General features: G+C 41.9%; 1 protein-coding gene across 3 annotated transcripts in view; it reads right to left on the bottom strand.

Moving 5' to 3' along the window:
- The window catches only part of AMBRA1 (autophagy and beclin 1 regulator 1), a gene marked incomplete at its 5' end in the record, with an annotated part of 177,829 nt that overhangs the window by 27,675 nt on the left and 126,570 nt on the right, over positions 1-23,584 (bottom strand). For all 3 annotated transcript variants that reach the window (XM_080814893.1, XM_080814894.1, XM_080814895.1), the window contains 3 exons: positions 1,576-1,730; positions 2,587-2,775; positions 14,522-14,632. In XM_080814893.1, the coding sequence (XP_080671019.1) occupies positions 1,576-1,730; positions 2,587-2,775; positions 14,522-14,632 (455 nt within the window). The remainder of the gene's footprint in view (positions 1-1,575; positions 1,731-2,586; positions 2,776-14,521; positions 14,633-23,584) is intronic.

Raw genomic sequence — 23,584 nt, 5'->3', positions numbered from 1 at the left:
GTGAACTCCCCATGACGTCCTCTCCCAAGCACCTAACACCAGATCCTTCCAAAGTCATCTGGGATTCAAGAAGTGGGACTTTCCTGTCAGGATGATGTCAAGGGCACAGACTGCCTGTTTCTACCCTTTCAGGGGTTTGGTGGAACATGCTGTCACCTACCACTGGTTCTGCTTGTTATCACCTAGAAATGCTAAGGACACTTTTCTTGAGATTCTCTTCCATTCACTCAGCTTTTCCTAAATGCCAGCTTACTTCCTAGGTACTTGGACTTCATAAACATGGCACAGACATGGTCTTCACTTTCGAGGAGCTCACAGTCCGAGAGAAGACAAGGATACGGAAACAAGTCAGTGCAGTCTGGTATGATGCGTGTTAACATGAGCTCAGGAACCAGGTAGGGTGGTGGCACGAGGAGGGAGTGATCTAGAAAGGTCCCGCACAAGGAAAAGAGCTGCTGAAGTCAGGTTTGAGACAGAGAGGAGGGCAGGCCAGGCACTGGCGAGAAAGGGCCTTCTGAAACTCAGGGTGCTTGGGAAGTGACTCAGCAGAGTCAGACAGAGGGTCCCTGCAGGAGACGGGAGGAAGAGGCTGGAGACCACCACACTAGGCTGCCCACTTTCTGTCACTTTTTATGTAACAGATCCTATCTCTTTTCCTTTAAAAGAATGCTTCCATTGCAGGCATCAAGCATCTATATGCATCGCACTAAATGAAGGGCCCTGGGGGATACACCCCTAAGGAGCTTACACTGCACCTAATTGGGCAGATTAAACATACACACCACTCAGCTAAAGAAAACACAAAACAACACATAAACAAGTGCATAAAACTATAAATGGCACAACACAAAGTGCTAAGGGAATTCATAGGTTCTTAGCTTGAGACAGAGCTTAAATACCATCTAATTAGAGAACCATTCAAATGCTCAATTCCCCTTGGCAAAAGCAAATGAGCTCCCATGGGAACTCAGAAACCAGTATGGTTGAGTCCAGAAGGCCACTAACCCCACGATACCCAGAAGGCTATTATGGCAATACAAGAGAGGTCCGCCTGAGACAAGAGAGCATCCCAATAGGACCTTCCTCTTCTAATGAAATGGATGAAACGGTTAAGAGCTTAGCAGCTACCCAAAGGCCTCATCTTCCAACATGATTATAACTCACAGAAAAGAACATTTCATGGCATACCATATATCACTTTTTATAGCTTGCTTCCTGAAAAAAAAATTTTTTTTTAATAAGCATAAGTATTTCTTTGTGTCCTTCATGTATCTCCAGACTAAAGGTCTCATACTACGGTAAGGAGGTATTCAGTTTGGGCTTCATCCAAAGATACTCTCAGGCCTCTGGGGAGCTCAGCTCAGATCTAGGGTGTGAGGAAGCTCCTGCCTTTTAAGAGTCCAGAGCTTCTAAATGTGAAGCCTGCTGGTCACAGATGGGCTGGACTGCACTCTTTCGTACTCCTTACAAACATGCTACCTCTAGCCCAGACTGGGAAGTCACACCACTGTCCTTTACTACCCTGCCGAGTCTGGAGAGCTGCCCTACAGTGGAGACATGAGCCATGGCACTCACCCTCATGGAGGTCTCGCCGCCATGGGCTTGTTGCAGCCTGAAGACCTGGGCCACCATGTGCTCTGTGGAGGGATGCAGCAGGATCCTCCTCGAGGCCAAGCCCACCATTACGTATCGGCCCATTGGGGACAGGCTCACCGAAATGGCATTGGGACCTGAGAGCCAACAGAACAGAGAGACGTTTCCCAGAGTTCTTGCCATCACAAGGAAATAACGTTCCTCTCAGACTTTTTTTTCTTTACTTCCAATTTGCATCTTTGGTTACCCAGGGGCTCTCTCACAGGAGTGCAGAGGACAATGACAAGGCATGTCAAGTATTGAGTATAATGTATGACATACAGAAGATACTTGACAAATGCTAACCATTGCCATCATAGCACCATATCTTAAAAAATTGGCACCATACTGTAAATACCACTTTGAAATCTACTATTTCCACTTCATACACAATGACCATTTTCCCACCATTAAATATTCTTCTATAAAAGCATTTTAAATAAGCCAAACGGTATTCTGCCCTGTCAGTGCACCACCATTTATTTAAGCCATTCTTTACTGTTTGACATTTTTCTCTGTGATATGTAACACTGCTATGAACATCCCTGTATATAAATCTTGGTATCGTTTTCTGATTATTTCCTTAGAAGTAGGATTGCTGGATCAAAGAGAACATAAATTTTAGGGACTTCCAATACACAATACCAAACTGTCTCACAGTGTATGAGTGTGCCCGCTTCCCCAAGCCGTGACCAAGGCTCCTCCTTTATCCGTGGCCGGCCCAACAGGAGCATGTTGGTGACACTACCATGGCAGGAACGACTCTTACTCTGAGAGTCGTCTGTAATACTACCAGCCAGGACTCCTGCAAAGCAATCTTCCTCTGGCCTGTGCCCCAGGAAAGCTGGGGTAGGATATGACCATTACTCCTACTTAAGCTGTGCCTCACCTAGGAATGCCCATGCCAAGGCACCAGCGTCCCTCTGTCACTAGGTTGGGCTTCCTATCCCTTACCAAATCGCTTGGTGTAGAGCATTTCACCCAGGTTATGGGGGGCCAAGGAGTACACTGCCAGGATGCCTTCATCAGGAAAGCCCCTTTGGCTGCTAGGGATGAAAGCTGCCAGGAGCTGGCCATCTGCAGAAATGTCACAGCTGGCATCATTGTAGATCTTGCAGTTCTGCACCAGCACATTCACGGAAGCTGCATCAGACAAAGAAAGAAAAGAGGGTAAGAAAGTTTGGAGTTGATGGTGTGAAAAATTCTGGGCCAAGAAATTCTGGGGCTTCTCTAAGGGCCTGAACCCTCTCTAAAAATGCTAAAGGCCGCCTTGTCAATTAAACTAAAATGTCATAGAACAAGGGACACAAGAGACAGGAAAGAGACATGTCTTTTACCACCTTAATAGGAAACAACAGATATTCAACACAATCACAACCACCTGCTGAGTCTTAGTCTCACACTCAGGAAACCTCATTTGAGAGAGATTAGATAAGGAAAAAGTTAATAAAAATTGTTCCTGGAGAGCCACTCAACAGCTGCTATTGTCCAAAAGATCAAAACTTAAGATGAATGAAAACGCAAAACCACTGATTCCAAGAGAAACGTGATTCAGGTAAAGCTTCCTTGGAGTGAGAGTCCTGCCACACAGCTGCTATGCAACCTTGGAGAAGGAAGTCCTTTCATGAGTTTGTGTCCGATTTTCTCATTTCAGAGAAATGGAACAGTTAGAGACTTCAGTCTTCTGGACAGCTCCTTGCTAATACAAATCCCTAATGCCACAAGAGAGGCCAGAGAGAAACACAGCCCAGCAGCGGCTGGATGGCTGGAACTCTTCATTTCTCACTATGCTCTAGGCCTTACCCATACCATATGCAAGCATCCAGGGGCAGCCCCAGTCTGTACTTGGCAGCTACCAAGAATTAAGCCCAGGATCCTGGGGCGCCTAGGTGGCTCAATTGTTAAGGGTCTGCCTTTGGCTCAGGTCATGACCCCAGGGTCCTGGGATCGAGCCCCGCATCAGGCTCCCTGCTCGGTGGGAAGCCTGCTTCTGCCTCTCCCACTCTCCCTGCTTGTGTTCCCTCTCTCACTGTCAAATAAATAAAAATCTTAAAAAAAAAAAAAAAAAAAAAAGAAGCCCAGGATCCGCCAGGCAGCAGGCTCTTGGCTCAACGGAGCAGGATCGGGCTGGGGGAGAGGGTGGTGGAAGAATGTGTTGGTGGGGAGATCCTGCTCCACAGGACAGAACTAATGAGATGTTGGCCGGCACTGGCTCTGTGCCTGCATGCTTTGTTTTGGTTTTCATTCGAATCTCCGAAGCCCACTGTGTAATTCCCTGCCAGGAGGAAGTGGCTTACCCTTGATATGAGCCTGGGAACAGAGTGCCCAAACCATTGGCACAAGCAGAACAGCACAACACATCCAAAGGAACCAAGCTCCTCTGGGCTTTGTCTCACTTAGATCTACTTCAAATGCACATGCAAAGGAACTTTTTGGTCCTTCTCTTACTTGGAGATTACCTGGTTGTCTGCTGTCAAACACATTACGGTAAAAAAAAAAAAAAAAAAAAAAGGAGCAGGGAGGGAGGGGGGAAAGGAAGGAAAGAAAAGAAAGGAGAAGCCAAGCTCAGCTGCTCTTACTAGATTCCAGGTGATCTATTCCAGGAAGCCCAAAGGCTTGCCCTGGAAGATCAAGGGCAAGTTTCCCCAGGAAATTACTTGAAGGAAAACAAAACAAAGAACTGCTTTTCAGAGGCCTTGAGGCTTAGGTGCTCAGGGACCAGAGAGATTTCTAACACTCTATATTCATCCTCCTCTCCCTGTGTGTTGCTAATGAAACCACAGAGATGACAAAAAAGATCAAAAAAGACATCAGAACACATTGATTAGGCTATTGTGCCAACTCTTGAGGGCTGACACCTACAGCACCATTACACACAAAACCGAAAAGGGACCACAAGGATGTCTCTGTTTGCTAACTAATAAAATAATGACATCCAAATATTCACTGCAATCACCATTAGGGCTCTGTACTGCTCAACTTCCAACCCACCATCTGCTCTACCCTGTGTGGCTAGATTTATCTAGTTAGCACTGAGACCGTCTGCTCCTTACTCAGGGTCCCAAGCCTGTGCCAAAAAGATGACAGTCTCTTCCTCCTTCCCTGGATTGACACATGATTCCAGTTGGGGATATATAAAAAAAGGGTGGGGGAAGGAACGGGGGAAGCATCAGGAATGAGTCCATCTTGATTTTCTAACCTTGAGGCTGGCACAACCTTCAGAAAGATAAAAAGAAACTGACAATTGCGACTATAACCACCAAACTTTAAGACAGTTTTGCACAATTACCATTTATTCCACATTTAATGTCTCAGAAAATGCATGGTGGATATTTTATGAAAGTATGCTTTTCTGTCTCGCTGTTATATAGCTCTCACTCACGTGTGTTAACACACAATTCTGTCAAACATACGGAAGCCTATGGTAACCCTCAAAACTCACCACCAATATAAAAAAGGCATTTAACTGCTTATTGTCAGATTAATTCCTAAGTGGGGCCAGGGTGGGAAGGAGAGTACAAGTAAGGTTTTCCTTTTTCTGGAAAGCTTGGCTCTAAGCCCCTGAAAAACTGGGCATATAGACAAAAAGCATTTTGTCAGCCTCTAATCCAAGCCACTGTGTTTGTGTTTACTACATTATGATGATTCCAAATCAGTGGTCACCTCCCAAATTTCATTCCCTTCCCACCAACCCCACCCAGTTTCAAAAGTGCTCCCGGTCACTGCAGTGAGCAGACAGACAGACATGCAGATGACAAATGCAGAGAGAATGCTGAAAATTCAAGCGGAGCTTCTCCGGCAGCAGGTTTAATTGCAGAAACCGTGCAGCTAGTGATCTAGGGTTTCACTCCTGCCCTAATGAAGGAGATGTGGCAGGCACATAGTGATCTGGTAGCTTCCTTTCTGGAGCACTGGGTGGTGTGTTTACAATTTCATTTTTATGCCAAAGTTCCAATTAGCAGCTTACATTTGCCGCTCGTTGTCTCTTAATTTCCCACGTGGAAATGGAAATGTTCAGTAACAATGGTGAGTGGTCACTGCTCCAATCCACTGTGCCACTTCTCCTCATAAGGCTGAATTTTGATGAGTTAATTTACACAGGACGAGATTTCTTAGACCTGTTACCTGTTACTAGGAAAGTAATGCACTGATGACAAGGACAACTCACTCTTTTTGGACTCAACAACTGAGTCTTTTGGACTCAACATAAGCGGGTAGAGAAAAAGGTGAAGTGAAATAAAGCCCAAGACACTGGCAACCCACACACAACTAGAAATCTTTGTTCTGCCCCCTGCCTGGCCTTACAACACTGCTTCTCAAGTGTTAGCTTGCATCAGAATCACCTGGAGGGTTTACTAAAACACAGAATGTTGGGTGGGAGGTTGGGTGAGCCTGGTGGGTATTGTGGGTATTGTGAAGGGCACGTATTGCATGGAGCACTGGGTGTGGTACATAAACAATGAATTCTGAAACACTGAAAAGAAATTTTAAAAAGAAATTAAAAAAAAAACAAACCAACCAGCATGTTGGGATGAGGCCTGAGAACTTGCATTTCTAACGAGTTCCCAGGTGTCTCTCATGCTGTTGGTCTGGGACTACCACACTTGACAAGTACTGCCTTATCAAACAGCCCTCAATCCCTGAGCTGTGGTTGTAGCAACCTGCCCTGCACTTAAAGGCAAAAACACATGTGGGGAAGGGTGATGGGGCAGCTCAGAATGGAAAAAAAGGTTAGGAAAGAAAGGATTTTTCAAATCAAAGCTGCTTAAGAGCTTCAGGGGGCAGCTCCAGGGGGAGAAAAAGTGATGTAGAAGACAGCAGGAAGCCATGTTCCAGACTCTGCAATGTAATCTCCTCCTAATTATAAATGATTTCCAAGTGAAAATGCCCTAGCAGGGAATGGGAGGGGTCAGAAATAGTGATGCCTGGAGGAGCAGATGGCTCTGCCTTCCTATCAGCTCCATGAATTATAAACAAACACCTTGCACAAAGACTGATCCGTAGCCTGTTGCTGGCCGGCCAGATGAGGCCGAGCAAGCGATCAGCAGCTGCAGCACTTTTGCAAATGCATTAGATACTGATTTGGAAAACACGAAGGGATTTGAATCAGCAGGAAAACTTCCTTTCAGCTACCTCTGAGGTCCTCAAGGTGCAGAACAAGACCTCCTACACAGTACTCCAGATGACACAAGCAGGCCTTCCCAAAGGACCGATGACTACATCTGTGGTATGGTATCTGTCTTCCACCACTCAGCTGCCGGATTTCTGAAGGCTGGTACTGGCAGGGCACCCAAGTGACCAAAGCTCTTTACCAACAAGAGTTCACTCTTAAAAACCAGAGTGAACCCAATGAACTACTTTTTCATGAAGTGGTCTTGAGATTATCTACTCTATGAGGTCTTTTCATAAACTTCTAAACTTTACAGAGAGTAATTCATTAATGCTGCATCCCAACTAAGAGAAACATGTGGCAAAAATCTTTAACCTGGGGCGCCTGGGTGGCTCAGTGGTTTAAGCCTCTGCCTTCGGCTCAGGTCATGATCTCAGGGTCCTCGGATCAAGCCCTGCGTCTGGCTCTCTGTTCAGCAGGGAGCCTGCTTCTCCCTCTCTCTGCCTGCTTCTCTGCCTACTTGTGATCTCTCTCTCTGTGAAATAAATAAATAAAATCTTAAAAAAAAAAAATCTTTAACCTAACTCCAGAGAAAAGTTAAATACCATTCAGGTAAGTCAGATGACCAGCAACATAACGGCTATTGAACACGAGTAAAACTCAAGACCAGTGGCTCTCAGGCACGAGCTGTGCCAAAGCCAAAGGCTACCCTTCACTGAGAGATACGTGGTGTTCAGAAACAAATCCTACAGCAGAAGAGATTCCCTACTTACTTTTCTCACAGCTGCATCTGTCAAGAGTGAAGCTGCCAACTGTAACTAGACTTTATTCAGACCAACCAGCAAACAAGTTAAGAGCTAATGACAGGAAACTCAGATAAAAGTGACTGGCATTCTAGAGGGTAATACCATTGAAAGGAACATCGGCTATCATTAGACATATATGCCCTAAACTGGGCATATATGGAATTCGAACCATGCATGATCCAAACTAGTCCATCTGGTTGCACATGATGCTCTCTGATCAACTCCAGTTTTACAAGAGTCAGGATCAAAAGATGTAAGAAGAAACACAGAAGGAGGATTATAGGAAGCTGTAGCTGGAACAAGTTAAGGCCTATACAAAACATGTTAAGGACAACCAGAAAGACCTTCAAAGCTATGCTAGCAGCATATTCAATGCTTGTATTCTGAATATTTTGCTTTTCTATCAAGGCAAATGATCTGTGACTGGGCAGAAATGACATGCTTGAGAAGGACGGGAAGCCCATTACAAATAAAGCAACAGGGTGAGAACAACACCTCATTCATATGAACATTACTCTCCAGAGAGGAAGACTACATACCTCAGAGTAGTAAAGACAGGGGCCGGGGGGGGGGGGGGATTTATAGTGCTATGGCCATACTCTCAAAGGATCATGCAATTTTCTAGAAAAAGACATGATGAAAATAGCTAGCACTCACCGACCATTTACTTTATGTCAGACCCTGTTCAGAATGCCTAGTATTATTAACTAACTTAATTCTCATAACAACCCTCTGAGGTTTGCACTATTACAATTCTCATTTTATAGAAAAGGAAAACAAAGTGGAAAGAGATTAAGTAACTAACCAAGGTCATACTGCTAGAAGGCGGTTGACCAGGGATGTGAACCCAGATAGTGTAAGCTTAAGAGCTCATGTGTTGGGGCGCCTGGGTGGCTCAGTGGGTTAAAGCCTCTGCCCTTGGCTCAGGTCATGATCCTAGGGTTCTGGGATCAAGCCCCACATCAGGCTCTCTGCTCAACGGGGAAACTGCTTCCTCCTCTCCCTCTCTGCCTGCCTCTCCGCCTACTTTTGATCTCTGTCAAATAAATAAATAAAATCTTAAAAAAAAAAATCATGTGTTTAACCATCATAGGACAGTTGACAGAGAGAGTTATTAAAGAAGTACTTCCCCCTACGCATGTAAAAGTAAGTATGCATGCATCAGGCCCAGACCTTTAAAGTATAAAAAGTATAAGTAATTCCAATTCTATTTAAACTGTTCCAAAGAAAAAAAGAAAACCTTCCAAATTATATTTATAACACAAGCATAGTAACATTGATACCCAAATCCATAGATTTCATAAAAAAGAAAAGTCTGGATACAGCCACCTCACTGACAAGTATCAGTGAAAAAAGTCTATTTACTAAGCTACAGGGAAGGCAATTTACATTAAACACTACTCCACAAACCAGGTGGGGGTTATTCAAGAAATATAACGATGGGTTCAATATTACAGCATCTATTAACATAATGATTATACTATTAGGTCAAAGGAGAGGGGGAAAAATACGATCGTCTTCATAGATACTGAAAAGTCCTGACTAAATTCAATATCCATTTTTGATAAAAACTATTAATAAAATAGGAAGAGATGACTTCCTTAAAATGATAAACTAGTTCTAGTTCAACCTAAAAGCCGGCAATATGCTTACTGGGGAAAAGCTAGGGGCATCTGGCTAGCTTAGTCAGAGAAGCATGTGACTCCTGATCTCAGGGTTATGAGTTCAAGCTCCACATTGGGTATAGAGATTACTTAAATAAATAAAACTTAAAAAAAAAAAAGTACTGGGTAAAAGAAGTTTCCTATTAAAATCCAGAGCAATATGAGGATGACTGTTATTATTTAACATTGTTCTGATGGTAGCCAAAGCAAACACACAAGAGAAACAAATACACAAATGTAAAACTTTGAATGGAGAAGGTAAAATTACCATTACTTATGGATAACAAACCTAGAACATGCAGGAGATTTACCTGAGTAACAACTACAATTAGTAAACAATTCAGTAAGATAGCAGTAGGATTTTTTTTTTTTAAAGATTTTATTTATTTATTTGACAGGCAGAGATCACAAGTAAGCAGAGAGGCAGGCAGAGAGAGAGGAGGAAGTAGGCTCCCTGTTGAGCAGAGAGCCCGATGTGGGGCTCGATCCCAGGACCCTGGTATCATGACCTGAGCCGAAGGCAGAGGCTTTAACCCACTGAGCCACCCAGGCGCCCCAGATAGCAGTAGGATTTTAAAAGCAAGCTTGTGACAGTAAACTTAAGAACTGTATAGGATCGAGGGGCGCCTGGGTGGCTCAGTAGCTTAAGCATCCACATCTTGATTTCAGTTCAGGTCATGATCTCAGGGTGGTGGGATCAAGCAACGAGTCAGGCTCCACGTTCAGCAGGGAATCTGCTTGGAATTCTCTCCCTCTCCTTCTGCCCTTCCTCCTGCTTGCGTGCATGCACACTCTCTCTCTCTAATAAATAACTAAACCTTTGAAAAAAAGAACTATAAAGGATCTATATGAAGAAAAATTTTTTTGAAGATTTTATTTATTCAGTTAACAGAGATCAAAAGTAGGCAGAGAGGCAGGCAGACAGAGAGAGGGGGAAGCAGGCTCCCCGCTGAGCAGAGAGCCCGATGTAGGGCTCGATCCCAGGACGCTGGGATCATGACCTGAGCCAAAGGCAGAGGCTTTAACCCACTGAGCCACCCAGGCGCCCCCCCCCTCACACTTTTAAAAGAGATTTTACTTGTTTATTTATCAGAGAGGTGAGTGAGAGCTCAAGCAGGGGGAGTGGCAGGCAGAGGGAGAAGTCTGCTCCCTGCTGAGCAAGAAGCCCCTTGCAGGATTGGATTCCAGGACCTGGAGATCACAACCTAAGCCACAGGCAGACACTTAACCAACTAAATGAGCCACCCAGGCGTCCCTTAAGAAAACTTTAAAACATTCCTAAGAACACAAGAGAAACTTGTGGAAATGGAAAACCATACCACGTTCTTTTTTTTTTTTTTTTTTAAGATTTTATTTATTTGACAGAGAGCAGAAGCAGGCAGAGAGGCAGGCAGAGAGAGAGGGGAAAGCAGACTCCCTGCTGAGCAGAGAGCCTGATGCGGGGCTCGACCACAGGACCCTGGGATCATGACCTGAGCCGAAGGCAGAGGCTTTAACCCACTGAGCCACCCAGGTGCCCCCCATACCACGTTCTTAAATCTAACCATAAAGATATTGAATCTCCTTAAGTTAACTTATAAATTTAATGTGACTGCAATAATTATATTAATGGGAATTTTTTAGTGGGGATGAAGGGAAGAAGTAAAGTAGTTTTAAAGTCCATACAGAAAAACAAAACTGCTTGAGCAAACAGGAAAATCTGGATTAAAAAAATAACAAGAAGAGATAGTTTCCTACCAGATTCTAAAACACAACGCCTGAAAACTTAAACCCCTGTGGTACTCTCACATGAATAATTAAACAGATCACTAGGACAGAATGGATAATCTAGAAATACATCTAAATATACACAGGAAAGTAAAAATAGGATCAAAGGGACATCCCATGGGGCGCCTGGGTGGCTCAGTGGGTTGAGGCCTCTGCCTTCGGCTTGGATTGTGGTCCCGGGGTCCTGGGATCAAGCCTCGTGCTGGGCTCTCTGCTTGGCGGGCAGCCTGCTGCCCCCCCGCTCTCTGCCTGCCTCTCTCTGCCTCCTTGTGATCTCTGTGTGTCAAATAAATTAATTAATTTTTTTTAAAAAAGGGGACATCCTAAATCACTGGGAACAAGTGAATTACTCTGTAAACTGGTTGGGACAAATGAGTAGCCATACGGGATAAAGGCTGGATCATACTCTGCTTGTTGGGGACAAGGTTAAACTTCCAGTGAATTGAAGACTTAAGGGCAAGAAAAAAACTAAAATATAAAAGTACTAACTGATCTTGCTAATGATGACACAAAATCTGGGAACCATAAATGGGAAGCTGGATAATTCTGACTACTTAAAATAAGTTCTATGACAAAAATAACCTTCAGTAAAGTCAAAAGACAAATGACAACCAGGAAACTCCCATTGTAAGTTGATTTTCTGATTTAGAAGGAGTTCCTGTTGAACTGATAAGGAAAAGATCAGCAACACAATAAAAAAATAGGTAAAGCACATGGACAGGTCAAGAAAGGCCTACATAACACACGAGCTAAGTGTGTGAAGAGGCACACGATGTGCTTTGTAATATGAGAATTACAAATTTTAAACACCTGCATACTATTTTTTAACCTATCAGATTTGCAAATATCCAAAATATATGGTAACACATTCTGCAAGCCAGAGTTTAGGAGGAACAGGCATCCTCGTAAACTGCAGGCAAGAGTATAAACTGGCATAACCCCTACCAAGGGTGACTTAGCAGCATCTACCCAAATCACATACGTATGTGCTCTTCGTAACCACAATTCCATTTCTAGGGCTTTATCCTATAGGGATTTATCCTGTAGATAATCTGGCCCAGGTGTGAAATGACAAACTGCAACATGTTTTGTATAGGAAAGACTGAAAACTATTTTAAAAGTTCCTCAGAGGAAGACTGGTTGAAAATGACTGATTAAAAAATGGAACCTAGAGATTCTACTTGGACAATGGAATACTAAGCAGTCATTAAAAAAGAAAGAGTAAACTCTATATACTGGTATGTAAAGATCACCAAGATATATTATAAAGTACAGAAAGCAAAGTGCAGAAAGAGTATATAACATGGAAAATGAAAAAACAGACATTTGCATTTGCCTATATATACACACACACAATATCCTTGAAAAGATACATAAGAAACTGCTAATGGTAGTTGCCTCTGGGGAGGAATGGGCTGTAGCTGGGAGAAGAGTTGGGAAACTTTTCACTGTCTATTATTTTACAGTCTAAATTTTTTGAATGGTGAATGTATTTCAGATTATAATTTTAAAAAGGTAAACAATACAAACAAAATAACTAGAAATAAATTGTGGCAAAGAAGATCTGGGCCAGAAATCTGGAGATGAACAAGCAAACCTGGTATTCAATAAAGGAAAAAGTAGACTGCAGTTGAGTCCCTGCAGAGTTAAAGAAAAGATATTGAACATGTGGCTTATAAGCACTTAGAAAGAAAGAAATGATTGCTACTGTGGTTTCACTAAGATCAGGACATGAAAAATTAACCTCATTTTCATGGTCTGATAAGGATACCAAGACTGGCATATCGGGAAATGCCACAGACAGAGACTATCTGGATTAATTTAAGGCATCTGACAAATTCTTACAGTACCTTGCAGACAAGATTTAAAAAAAAAAAAAAAATGTGGGCTACAGTTCTGAACACCATGCCCAGGGTACTAATTCAGGAACCAAAGTCAACAAAGAGGAAGTCCACAGCAGTATCACACAAGGCCCAGCACAATGTCCTCGCTGCTGACCATTTTTGCTAGTAATCCAAGGAAGACAGAGAAAGTGTATCTGTCAAATTAGTAGGTGATGTAAAGACTGAGAGAAAAGGACTGAATCCAAAGTTCAAAAAAACATTGAGAGGGAGGAGCTAGGAAATGCAATTGATACTATGAAGATAAAATTTAATAGAAGCAAATATAAACCTGTTTTCGTTTCTTAAATGATTCAAACTGCATAGATAAACAGAATGGTAGAGCCTCAATTTCTTAATAATTATCCAAGAATTTGAAGTGACTGCTAACTGAAAAGTGGCTTCAGGAAAAGCTACTGAAATCTCAGGCTGAATTAACACTGTCCAAACCACTATTGTGCTATGTATGCACTGGACAGCTCCCAGCTAGAGTTTTCTACTCTGTTCTGGCCCCCCAAAGTCAAAAGGGAAAGTGAACAGAACCATCAAGGACTTGGAAACCAGTCCAAAGTTTCTTGTATTTCAGTAAAAGGAATCTCAGGAAAGAAGTCTGGCCTGAGAAGAAAGATTCAAAGAGACATGGCAATTTATCTTCGAACAGCTGGAGGACCACCAGAAGAGGTGTCATTAGATACATTCTGTGGAGATTCAGAGGTAAAACCAGGACAAACGGGAAGAAGTAACAGCCTGGGAACATGAACAGGAGCTTATCAGTGATGGATCAGGACATCTTATCAGATAGTGTGACCTATCATTTTATTCAAGCAGAGGCTGAGCTGCCACTTCTTAGGAATGTGCGAGTCCTTCAGTAGATAGAAAGTGAAATAGTTGTCTAAAATGCTGTGACGGGTGGCACCTGAGTGGCACAAGTAGTTAAGTGTCCAACTCTTGGTTTCAGTTCAGGTCGTGATCTCAGGGTCCTGGGATCGAGCCCTGCATCAGGCTCCATGCTTAGCGAGGAGTCTGAGAATCTCTCTCTCTCCCTCTGCCCCTCTCGCTCGTGCTGTCTCTCTCTCTTTCTCTAAGATAAATAAACACAATCTTTAAAACCTGAAACAAAACAAAATGAAATGAAATGCTGTAATGAGAAAAACTGGGATATGGGATTGCAGACATCCTTGGAAGCTGGGAAATGGACAATCAGACAGACACATTTGTAAATCACATACCAACCATGTCATTCACTTTGTTCCATTCAGCTCTGGATTAATAAATGAATTTACATCACCACAGTCTTTCTCAAAGGGACACAAGGGCTTTCTCTCAGTTCCTATACTCTTCTCTTTCTCTGCTTCTCAGTTCCACTTAAACACTGAGGCTTAGGATGATGAGCTACTGTTGGTGAACTTCCCAGAAAAGAGACACCTTCGTTTTTGTGTCCATCTTGGAATTGCTCCTAGCACCAAAGCTACCATGGGTCGCTGCTCAGGGTGGGTGCTCAAAACATGTCTGCTGAATTACTGATGGAGAGCTGCAGGAATGGAACCGGGGAATCAGCTGCCCAGCAAGATGACAGAAACTCCAGAGCTCCAGGGGTTTCTGAGTTTGGGCTCACCAGTAAGAAATACCCCTTCCACCAGTACCAGCTCTACCTTGGCTTACCATTACTGATTTCAGGAAGGTCGAACTTAGTGAAGTCCCACCACTGGAGCCGGTAGGTAGTATTGGCAATGTTACTGGCCACAGCAGACTGCCCATCACCAATCACTGCCCCTGGTAGGGGAGAAGAAGAAGAGAGCACAGTATAGTCTTTATCCACGTTTCTCCTGCAAACATAACAGTATGTACTAGGATCAGCAGGAGAGGGGGAAGAGGAAGAACCATCTGCCAAGTCCCCATCTCAAAGAGAAACCAGACATATCTCAAGAACAATTCTACCGGAAACATAATTTCATTCATCAACCCCTCCCATGATTATTTAACATTTCCTTAGTGCCAAAAATGTGGCAGGTACCGTATTATGTCCTGTCTGGTAAACTCTCAATCTAGAGACAGAGGAGTTTTCATAAAAATGCACGGTGTTGGGGAGGGGCGGTGAAAAATGGGAGCACAACATTAACACAGGAAAGCCACACAGAGGATTTCATTCCCGGATGTCTTTGTAATAGGCAGTGGTCTTTGGGAGAAAGCATCTCTTCCTTTGTACATGACCTTCTTCCTAATAAAACATCTCAAAAGGAGGCTTCCTCCAGGGAAGAGGCAGCCAGTATATAGCTGACTGGATCGTTAGAGATGGTGAAGAACAAACGAATTCATATTTGTTAATTTCTTCTGGACCCCTGGTATGTAACACAGCAGAAATTTATGAGTCTGGCTTTTCAGTATCTGAATATTTTTATTAAGGCAGTATTTTACAAACCCCTCCCCTCCCCGCCCCATGAGAACTTCCTTGAATCCGGATTCACTTGAAACATCTCACAGTTTAACTTTCCCTGAGATATACACTTCTGTATGACATTTTTTTCCTTGGTAACCAATTAAATAAAAAATGGATTTTTTTTAACAGGGTGACACTTTAATTTGCAGTTGTATTTCATTTACATGAACATGTCATTTCCTCCTCCTCCTTCCGAGGTGCATTTCATACACAACCACCCCTTTGATCAGACAGAGCCAAACCCTCTTGGGAGAATAGAACACTGTTGCATGCTAGACAACCTAAATGGTATTCTCTGCTGCAAATCACCTCCTACTTTAAGAAACTGAACTTGTTAGAACTTAGTAGCCTTGGAACAATGGACAATTTTATACCTAGATTCTTCAGTATCACTACCTTCCTCCTTGGCATATCACCGCAAAAGGGTCCTGTCACCTGCCCCCCTGCCCCCCTTTTGGTGAGCTGCCTTTATTGCTCTGCCATTCCTGATCTTTCCCTATTCTCTCCTCAAATGGTCAAGAGGTTGTTCAGGGAGAAAATGTTCTCCATGTAAGCCAGAAAAGTACTCTTCTCTCTTTTCTCTAGTTGCAGCAAGCTACTACATGAGAAGACTCTCTTCACCATCAGTTTATTATTGTAGTGTCCTCGTCCCAGTTTCCGTTTGTAAAGAAAGGTAAAAACAGTTTATTTCCAAGATGACAATAATACTGCTACATTATATTCTCAATATGGGTAATATTGCCCCCATGGGGGCAAAAACTGTTCATGGGGAAATCTTAGTGCAATCACTAGCTCGCCTCAAATATACTGTAGTACATGACAAATACACAGCCTATCTGTAATATTAAAATTCCATGGGGGGGTGATTAGGCAAACACTGTCTATTAAATCTCCTTAGGAGAGTAATACTTAAGTGAAGGTTGAGGAATACCCCCACCACAATTTCTTTAAAATCTTACAGATTCAAAGACATAGACCCAAATGGTCATGATCTCCCTGAAGGCCCAAGAATAACAGCATTTGGGAAGGCCTGAGAATGACAGCCCAGTGACCTCAAACTCCTACTGAGGACCTGTGCATATCACTCAAATGAGGTAAATAAATATAAGTCCTTAATAAGTTTAATCTTTATAGAATATTCTATAATAATTACACCTGACTTGGGAACTTTGCTGAACTTCTTCTGGGTCATGAGGAGGATAAGCTACATTTAGGACTTTCTTAACAGGGGATTTTTTAATTTGGGGGGGGGGACTTTTGATTTTTTAGGCCCCCTTGATAATGAAAATCATTTTTTAGTTCTAAGGTCTACCACTTCCCTGGAAAGAATTACTCAGTTTCACTCTGGTCCAGGCTCAATATCACTGAGCTTATGAATTGTCCCCCGGGCTTGTTTATCTAGAGAGTTGACATCTCCCTCTGACCACCAGTCTTTCTCACACCACTATAGTTCCTTATCATGTCCTCCAACTTTTAACAGAAAAGCATAAAACACAAAGTAATAGAAGATAAGTTGATTTCTCAGTAGATGATGAATGAAACGTTAGCTGCTAAAAGAGTAGGAAATAAACTGAAGAAACAAACTCCGTATTCTAGGATCTTAAAATCTGGATGGGAGGGTGGGAGCTACCATCAGGAAAACAGTTAAGGAAAATAACAGCTGCTTTAAGAGCGCTGTGGATCTGCAACGGGGAACATGATTACAATCCAAGCCCAGCTCCAGAAGCTCCTGTACCATCCATGCCTCCAGAAATGTCTTCTGGAGAACAGCTGTGCAATGTCATAAACATGGATGGGTAGCACTGTGTGAAAGGGACTGGGGAGGTGTTCTCCGCCAACAGTGCCAGAGCGCTGAGGAGAAATGGTGCCTGGCACCAGGGAGTCAATTTTCAGTGTCGTGTAAACACAGATTAGGAAGCAAAAAATGCCAGCAACAGATTAGCGTACTGTCACCAGGTTCTCTTCTGCAAGGGCTGCAAGCCAGGTGAGCCTGTCTCTCGGAAACATCAGGAAGAAAAAGTACCACCCTATTAAAAAGCCCCAACCATTTAGTAGGCCTCTGGCCACTAAGCTGAAGGTATAGGAAATGTGCCAGAATGAGTTAATGGACTAAGCTACGAAGTATTTACATAGGAGGCACTTAGCCTCGAAGCCAAATCCTAAGGGACTGGCGAGAGATTTCTGAGCTCTCAAGGTTTTCTCAGTAATAACGGGACGGAACAAGCTATACTCAGGGTTTCTCAACCTCCACTACTGATATTTGGGGCCAGATAATTCTTTGTTTAGGGTGTGGGACTGGTCTTGGGCTTTTGGAGGACGTTTAGCAAAATTCCTGGCCTCTGCCCACTAGATGCCAACAGCACCCTACCCCCTCACCCAATTGTGACAACCAAAACTATCTCCAAACATTGCCAAATGTTCCCCGGGGACCAAACTCATCCCTAGTTAGAAAACTCCAAGCTAAATAAATATAGCCTACATTGTAACTCTAAGATAGGCACTCTTACGAAGTACCACTACTAGAATGCTAACAGCCACTGCTAACAGCATGCAAACTCTTAGTGATACTGATTTTGGAAAGAAACTAATCAAAGGCATGCCATTATGCAAATATTCCCTTAGCAAATTTAGTTTCCCATTTCTGTCATGAATTAGAGGCTAGCTTGAACTGGGGTATTATGGCTTGTAGTTTGTTTTTGGTATGGTGTCTGAGAATACAGTCTTCAGGATCAGATGGACCTGATTTTGATACTTCCTCCTAGTACCTACGATAATGTGACTGTGTTAATATCTCTGAACCTCAGTTTTCTCGTCTGTAAAAAGGGTATAATAATAACAACTACAGGGGCATCTGGGTAGCTCAGACAGTTGAGCGTCCAACTCTTTATTTCAGACCAGGTCATGATCTCAGGGTGGTGAAACTGACCCAAATGTTGGGCTCTGTACTCAGTATGGAATCTGCTTGAGAGTCTCTCTTTCCCTCTGCTTGCTCTCTCTCTCTCAAATAAAACCTTTATAAAAACAGTAATACCTACAATTTATAGGATCATTGGGAGAACTTACCAAAACAGTAAATGTAAAGTGATGGCAAATAATAAGTGTCTAATAAATGACTATCGTTAAAATTATTTAACATTTAAATTATTTAACGTTTTTTAAATTATTTAACGTTTATCGTTAAAATCATTTATTTCAAAGATTTTTTTTTTAATTTAACAGAGAGAGAGATCACAAGTAGGCAGAGAGGCAGACAGAAAGGGGGAAGTAGGCTCCCCACCGAGCAAAGAGCCCGATGCAATGCAGGGCTTAATCCCAGGACCCCGAGATCATGACCTGAGCCAAAGGCAGAGGCTCAACCCACTGAGCCACCCAGGTGCCCCTAATCATTTATTTCAATCTCTGTATGCTTTTCTTCTACAGGTATAGCTCTGTAATCAACAAGTCATAGAGAAAGTTCCTTTTATAAGAGACTGGTGCAAATTATGTGCCAGGGCCAAGAGACAGGTGCATTTAATTTTAGAATTAAGGTCAAATGTCAAGGCCCTGGACTCTTTAGTAACTTTCTCCTTGAAAAACAGCCTAGGGCGGGGCGCCTGGGGCGCCTGGGTGGCTCAGTGGGTTAAAGCCTCTGCCTTCGGCTCAGGTCCTGATCCCAGGGTCCTGGGATCGAGCCCCGCATTGGGCTCTCTGCTCGGTGGGGAGCCTGCTTCCTCTTCTCTCTCTCTCTCTCTCTCTCTCTCTGCCTGCCTCTCTGCCTACTTGTGATCTCTGTCTGTCAAATAAATAAATAAAATCTTAAAAAAAAAAAAAAGAAAAACAGCCTAGGGCAAGACCCATCACATTCTGGGCCACAAAAATCACTATAACACATTTAAAAGAATAGAAATCATACAAAGTATGCTGTCAGACAGCAGGGAATTAACCTAGAAATTAGTAGCAAGAAAAAATAACTGGAAAATCCCCAAATACTTGAAGAACACACTTTAAGTAACACATGGCTCAAAGAAGACATCTCAAGAAAAAATTTAAAATATTTTGAACTAAATGAAGATGGAAAATACAACTTACTAAAATTTGTTGGATGCAATAAAAGCAGTGTTTAGAAGGAAATGTACTGCACTGAATGTATCTATTAGAAAAGAAGATCTAAAATCAATAATTTAAGCTTCCACCTTAGGAAATAAGAAAAAGAAGAGCAAATCAAATTCAATGTAAGAAGTAAAAATAAAAAATTAGAGAAAAAAAATCAATGAAACTGAAAACAGGAAATCAATAGAAAAAAATTAATAAAATCAAAGCCAGTTCTTTAGAAGGATCAATATAATTGATAAACCTCTAGCCAAGCTAACTGAAGAAAAAAGAGAAAAGACACAAGTTATCAATATAAGAAACAAAAGAGGGGCCATCACTACTGATGTGTGGACACTAAAAAGGATAATAAAAGACTACTACAAACAATCGGATAACCTAGAAGAAATGGACCAATTCCTTGAAAGACACAGTCTCCCAAACTTACACAAGAAGTAACAGATAACCTGAATAAGCCTATATCTATTAAGTTGAATTAACCACTAACAACCTCCTAGAACAGGGGGTGCCTAGGTGGCTCAGTTGGTGAAGCATCTGACTCTTGATTTCGGCCCACATCATGATCTCAGAGTCCTGGGATGGAGTCCTGCATCAGGCTCTGTACTCAGTAAGCAGTCTGCTTGAGATTCTCTCTTTTCCTCTTCCTCTCTCCCTCTGACTCCTCCCCCACAAAAATAAATAAATACTTAAAAAACAAAAATAAAAGCAAACTTCCCCAAACATAAAGCACTAGGCCCAAGTGGGTTTGCTGGTAAATTCTATCAAACATCTAAGGAAGAAATTACATCAAATGTCTACAATTTCTTACAGAAAACACAAGTGGGACTACTTTCTAACTTACTTTATAAGGCCAGTATTGTCCCAATAGCAAGACCAAGACCAAGACAGTGAAGAAAGGAAAATTATAGACTAATTATCTCAGAAGCAAAAATCCTCAACAAAATATTAGCAAGTCTAACCCAGTAATATCTTTTAAAAATTATATCCTATGACCAAGTGGGATTTAGCCCAGGTATGCAGGGCTGGTTCAACATTTGAAAATCAATAAATATAATCCAGTACCTCAGTGAGACAAAGAAGAAAAATCATGTAAACATACCAATAAAAAAGCATGTGACAAAATCCAGTATCTACTGATGATAAACACTATCAGGAAACTAGGAAGAGAGGAGAACTATCTCAAATGGACAGATAATATCTACAAAAACCCTACAGTTAAAGTCATACTTGATGATTAGAAACTATATGTTTTTCCCCTAAGACTGATAACAAGCAAGGATGTTTCCTTTCACTACTCCTTATTTACTGTAAATCCTACCTAATGCAATAAGAAAAGTAAGTAAGAGGAAGAAACAAAACTTGGAGAGGAAGAAATAAAACAGTCTTTGTTCGCAGATGACATGATTGCCTATGTAGAAAATCCCAAAGAACAGTAAAAGTTATTCCTGGAACTATCAAGCAATTGTATCAAGACTGCAGGATACAAGAAGTTAATAGCTTTCCAATATACCAGCAATGAACAAATGAATAACCGGAACTGGAAATAAAAGTTAAAAATAAAATGCCATTTACATTAGACCAAATAAAGAGAGAGAGAGAGAGAAAGAGAGAAAGAAAAATATTTAGGTATAAATCTAATAAAATACATATATGAGCTATACAATGAAAACTATAAAACTCCAATGAAAGCAATCACAAAAGATCTCCAATATTTACTGTTAAGATGTCAATTCTTCCCAACTGGATCTTTAGATTAAATGCAATCCCAATCAAAATCCCTGAACATTACTTCATGAATACTGACAAATTCTAAAATTTATCTAGAAACGGAAAAGATCCAGAGCAGCCAACACAGTATGCAAGGAAAGAACAAAGTTGGAGGACTGACACTACCTGACTTGAAGACTTACTACAAAGCTACAGGAATGAAGATGGTGTGGCACTAACAAAAGAACAGGCAAACAGATCAATGGAGTGAACAAAAAGCCCAGAAACAAACCCAAACAAATACAGTCAACTGATCTTTGACAAAGGCGCAACAGCAATTCAATAGAGAAAGACAGTCTTTTCAACAAATGGTGCTGAAACAACTGCACGTCCACATGCAAAAATATGAATCTAGATACAAACTTTGTACTTTTCACAACAATGAGCTCAAATTGGATCACAGACCTGGATGTAAAACACAAAACTGTAACATCCTTAGGAGATAATATAAGAGAAAATCTAGGTGATCTTGGGTGTGGTAAAGACTTTTCTTGGGCACCTGGGTGGCTCAGTCGTTTAAGCGGCTGCCTTTAGTTCAGGTCATTGATCCCAGAGTCCTGGGATCAAGCCCCTTGTCGGCCTCCCTGCTCAGCGGAGAGCCTGCTTCTCCCTCTATGTCTCTGTCAAATAAGTCAATAAAATCTTAAAAAAAAAAAAACCAGAAAAAAATACTTTTCTACCAAAAGCACAATCTATGAAGAAAAAAATGAAGTTAAATTCATTAAAATTAAAAGCTTCCGCTTGGTGAAAGACACTATGAAAAGAGAATGAAAAGCCAAGCCACAGACCAGTAGAAAAACCTTTACAAAACATTTATCTAGGGGCACCTGGGTGGCTCAGTCATTAAGCATCTGCTTTCAGCTCAGATCATGATCCCAGGGTCCTGGGATCCGAGCCCCACATCAGGCTCCCTGCTCAGCAGGAAGCCTGCTTCTCCCTCTCCCACTCCCCCTGCTGTATTCCCTCTCTTGCTGTGTGTGTCTCTCTCTCTGTCAAATAAATAAATAAAATCTTTTTAAAAAATATATCTAATAAAGGACTGGTATCTAAACTATACAAAGAACACTTAGAACTCAACAATAACAAAACGTGACTTGAACACTGGCAAAAAATCAGAACAGACTCCTTACCAAAGAAGATACACAGATAGTAAATAAGCATATGAAAAGATGTTCAACATCATTTCTCATTAGGGAACTGCAAAATAAAGTAACAACGAGAAACTACTACACACTTACTAGAACAGCTAAAATGCAAGATATTGATCACACCGAACGGTGAAGAGGATGCAAAACAACAGGAATGCTCATTTCTTGCTCGTGGGAATGCAAAGGTACAGGGACTTCAGAAGACAGTTTGGCAATTTCTTTGCAAAACTAAACATACTCTTAGCAATATGATCCAGCAATCATGTTCTTGGTATTTACTCAAGTCAGCTGAAAGCATATGTCACACGAAAAACCTACACACAGATGTTTATAGCAGCTTTATTCATAACTGCCAAAACTTAGAAGCCACCGAGATGTCCTTTGATAGGAGAATAGATAAACTGTGGTACAACCATACAGTGGAGTATTATTCAGCTCTAAAGAGAAACAAGCTATCAAGCCACAAAAAAGACATGGAGGAAATTTAAGTAAAAGAAGCAAAAATCTATATACGGTGTGAATCTAACTATATCACTCTGGAAAGTCAAAAACTATGTACAAAGTAAAAAGATCAGTGGTTGCCAGCGGTTTGGTGAGGAGAGAGGGAGGTAAAATTGTAGCACCAAAAGAGATGTTTGCGGATGGTGTAGAATACTATGATGGTGGATCCATGTCATCATACATTTGCCAAAACCCACAGAACTTAACAATATTAAGTGTGAAACTTAATGTTGCACTTGGGGTGATAATGATGTGTCAGTGTTGGTTCGTGGATTATACATAACAAATGTACCACTTTAGGGGTGTCTGGGTGGCTCAGTCGTTAAGCGGCTGCCTTCGGCTCAGGTCACGATCCCAGCGTCCTGGGATCAAGCCCCCATTGGGTTCCTTGCTCAGAGGGAAGCCTGCTTCTCCCTCTCCCACTCCCCCTACTTGTGTTCCTTCTCTCGCTGTCTCTCTCTCTGTCAAATAAATAAATAAAATCTTTAAAATAAAACCAAAAACAAATGTACCATTTTGGAGAAGGATGATGATGGGGGGGTGCAGTGCTTACGGGTATGTGTGTAGGAGGAGATATATGGGAACTCCTGTACTTTCCGCTCAATTTTTTGTAGACCTAAGACAGCCCTTTAAAAAAAAAAAAGGCTATTAATTAAAAAACAAAAAAGAGAGAAAGACATAAAGAGCCCCTAGACTTTCACTCATGTTCTAGGAGACAGTGGAAAGAGCAGGTGTCTATGAGGATACTGGCAGTCACAGCAGTTCACTATCATATGACCACAG

This window comes from Martes martes, assembly GCF_963455335.1.
Source record: "Martes martes genome assembly, chromosome: 10".
Classification (NCBI taxonomy): Eukaryota; Metazoa; Chordata; class Mammalia; order Carnivora; family Mustelidae; genus Martes; species Martes martes.
The sequence above is the reverse complement of the archived record's forward strand: the minus strand, read 5'-3'. Positions and strand labels throughout refer to the sequence as shown.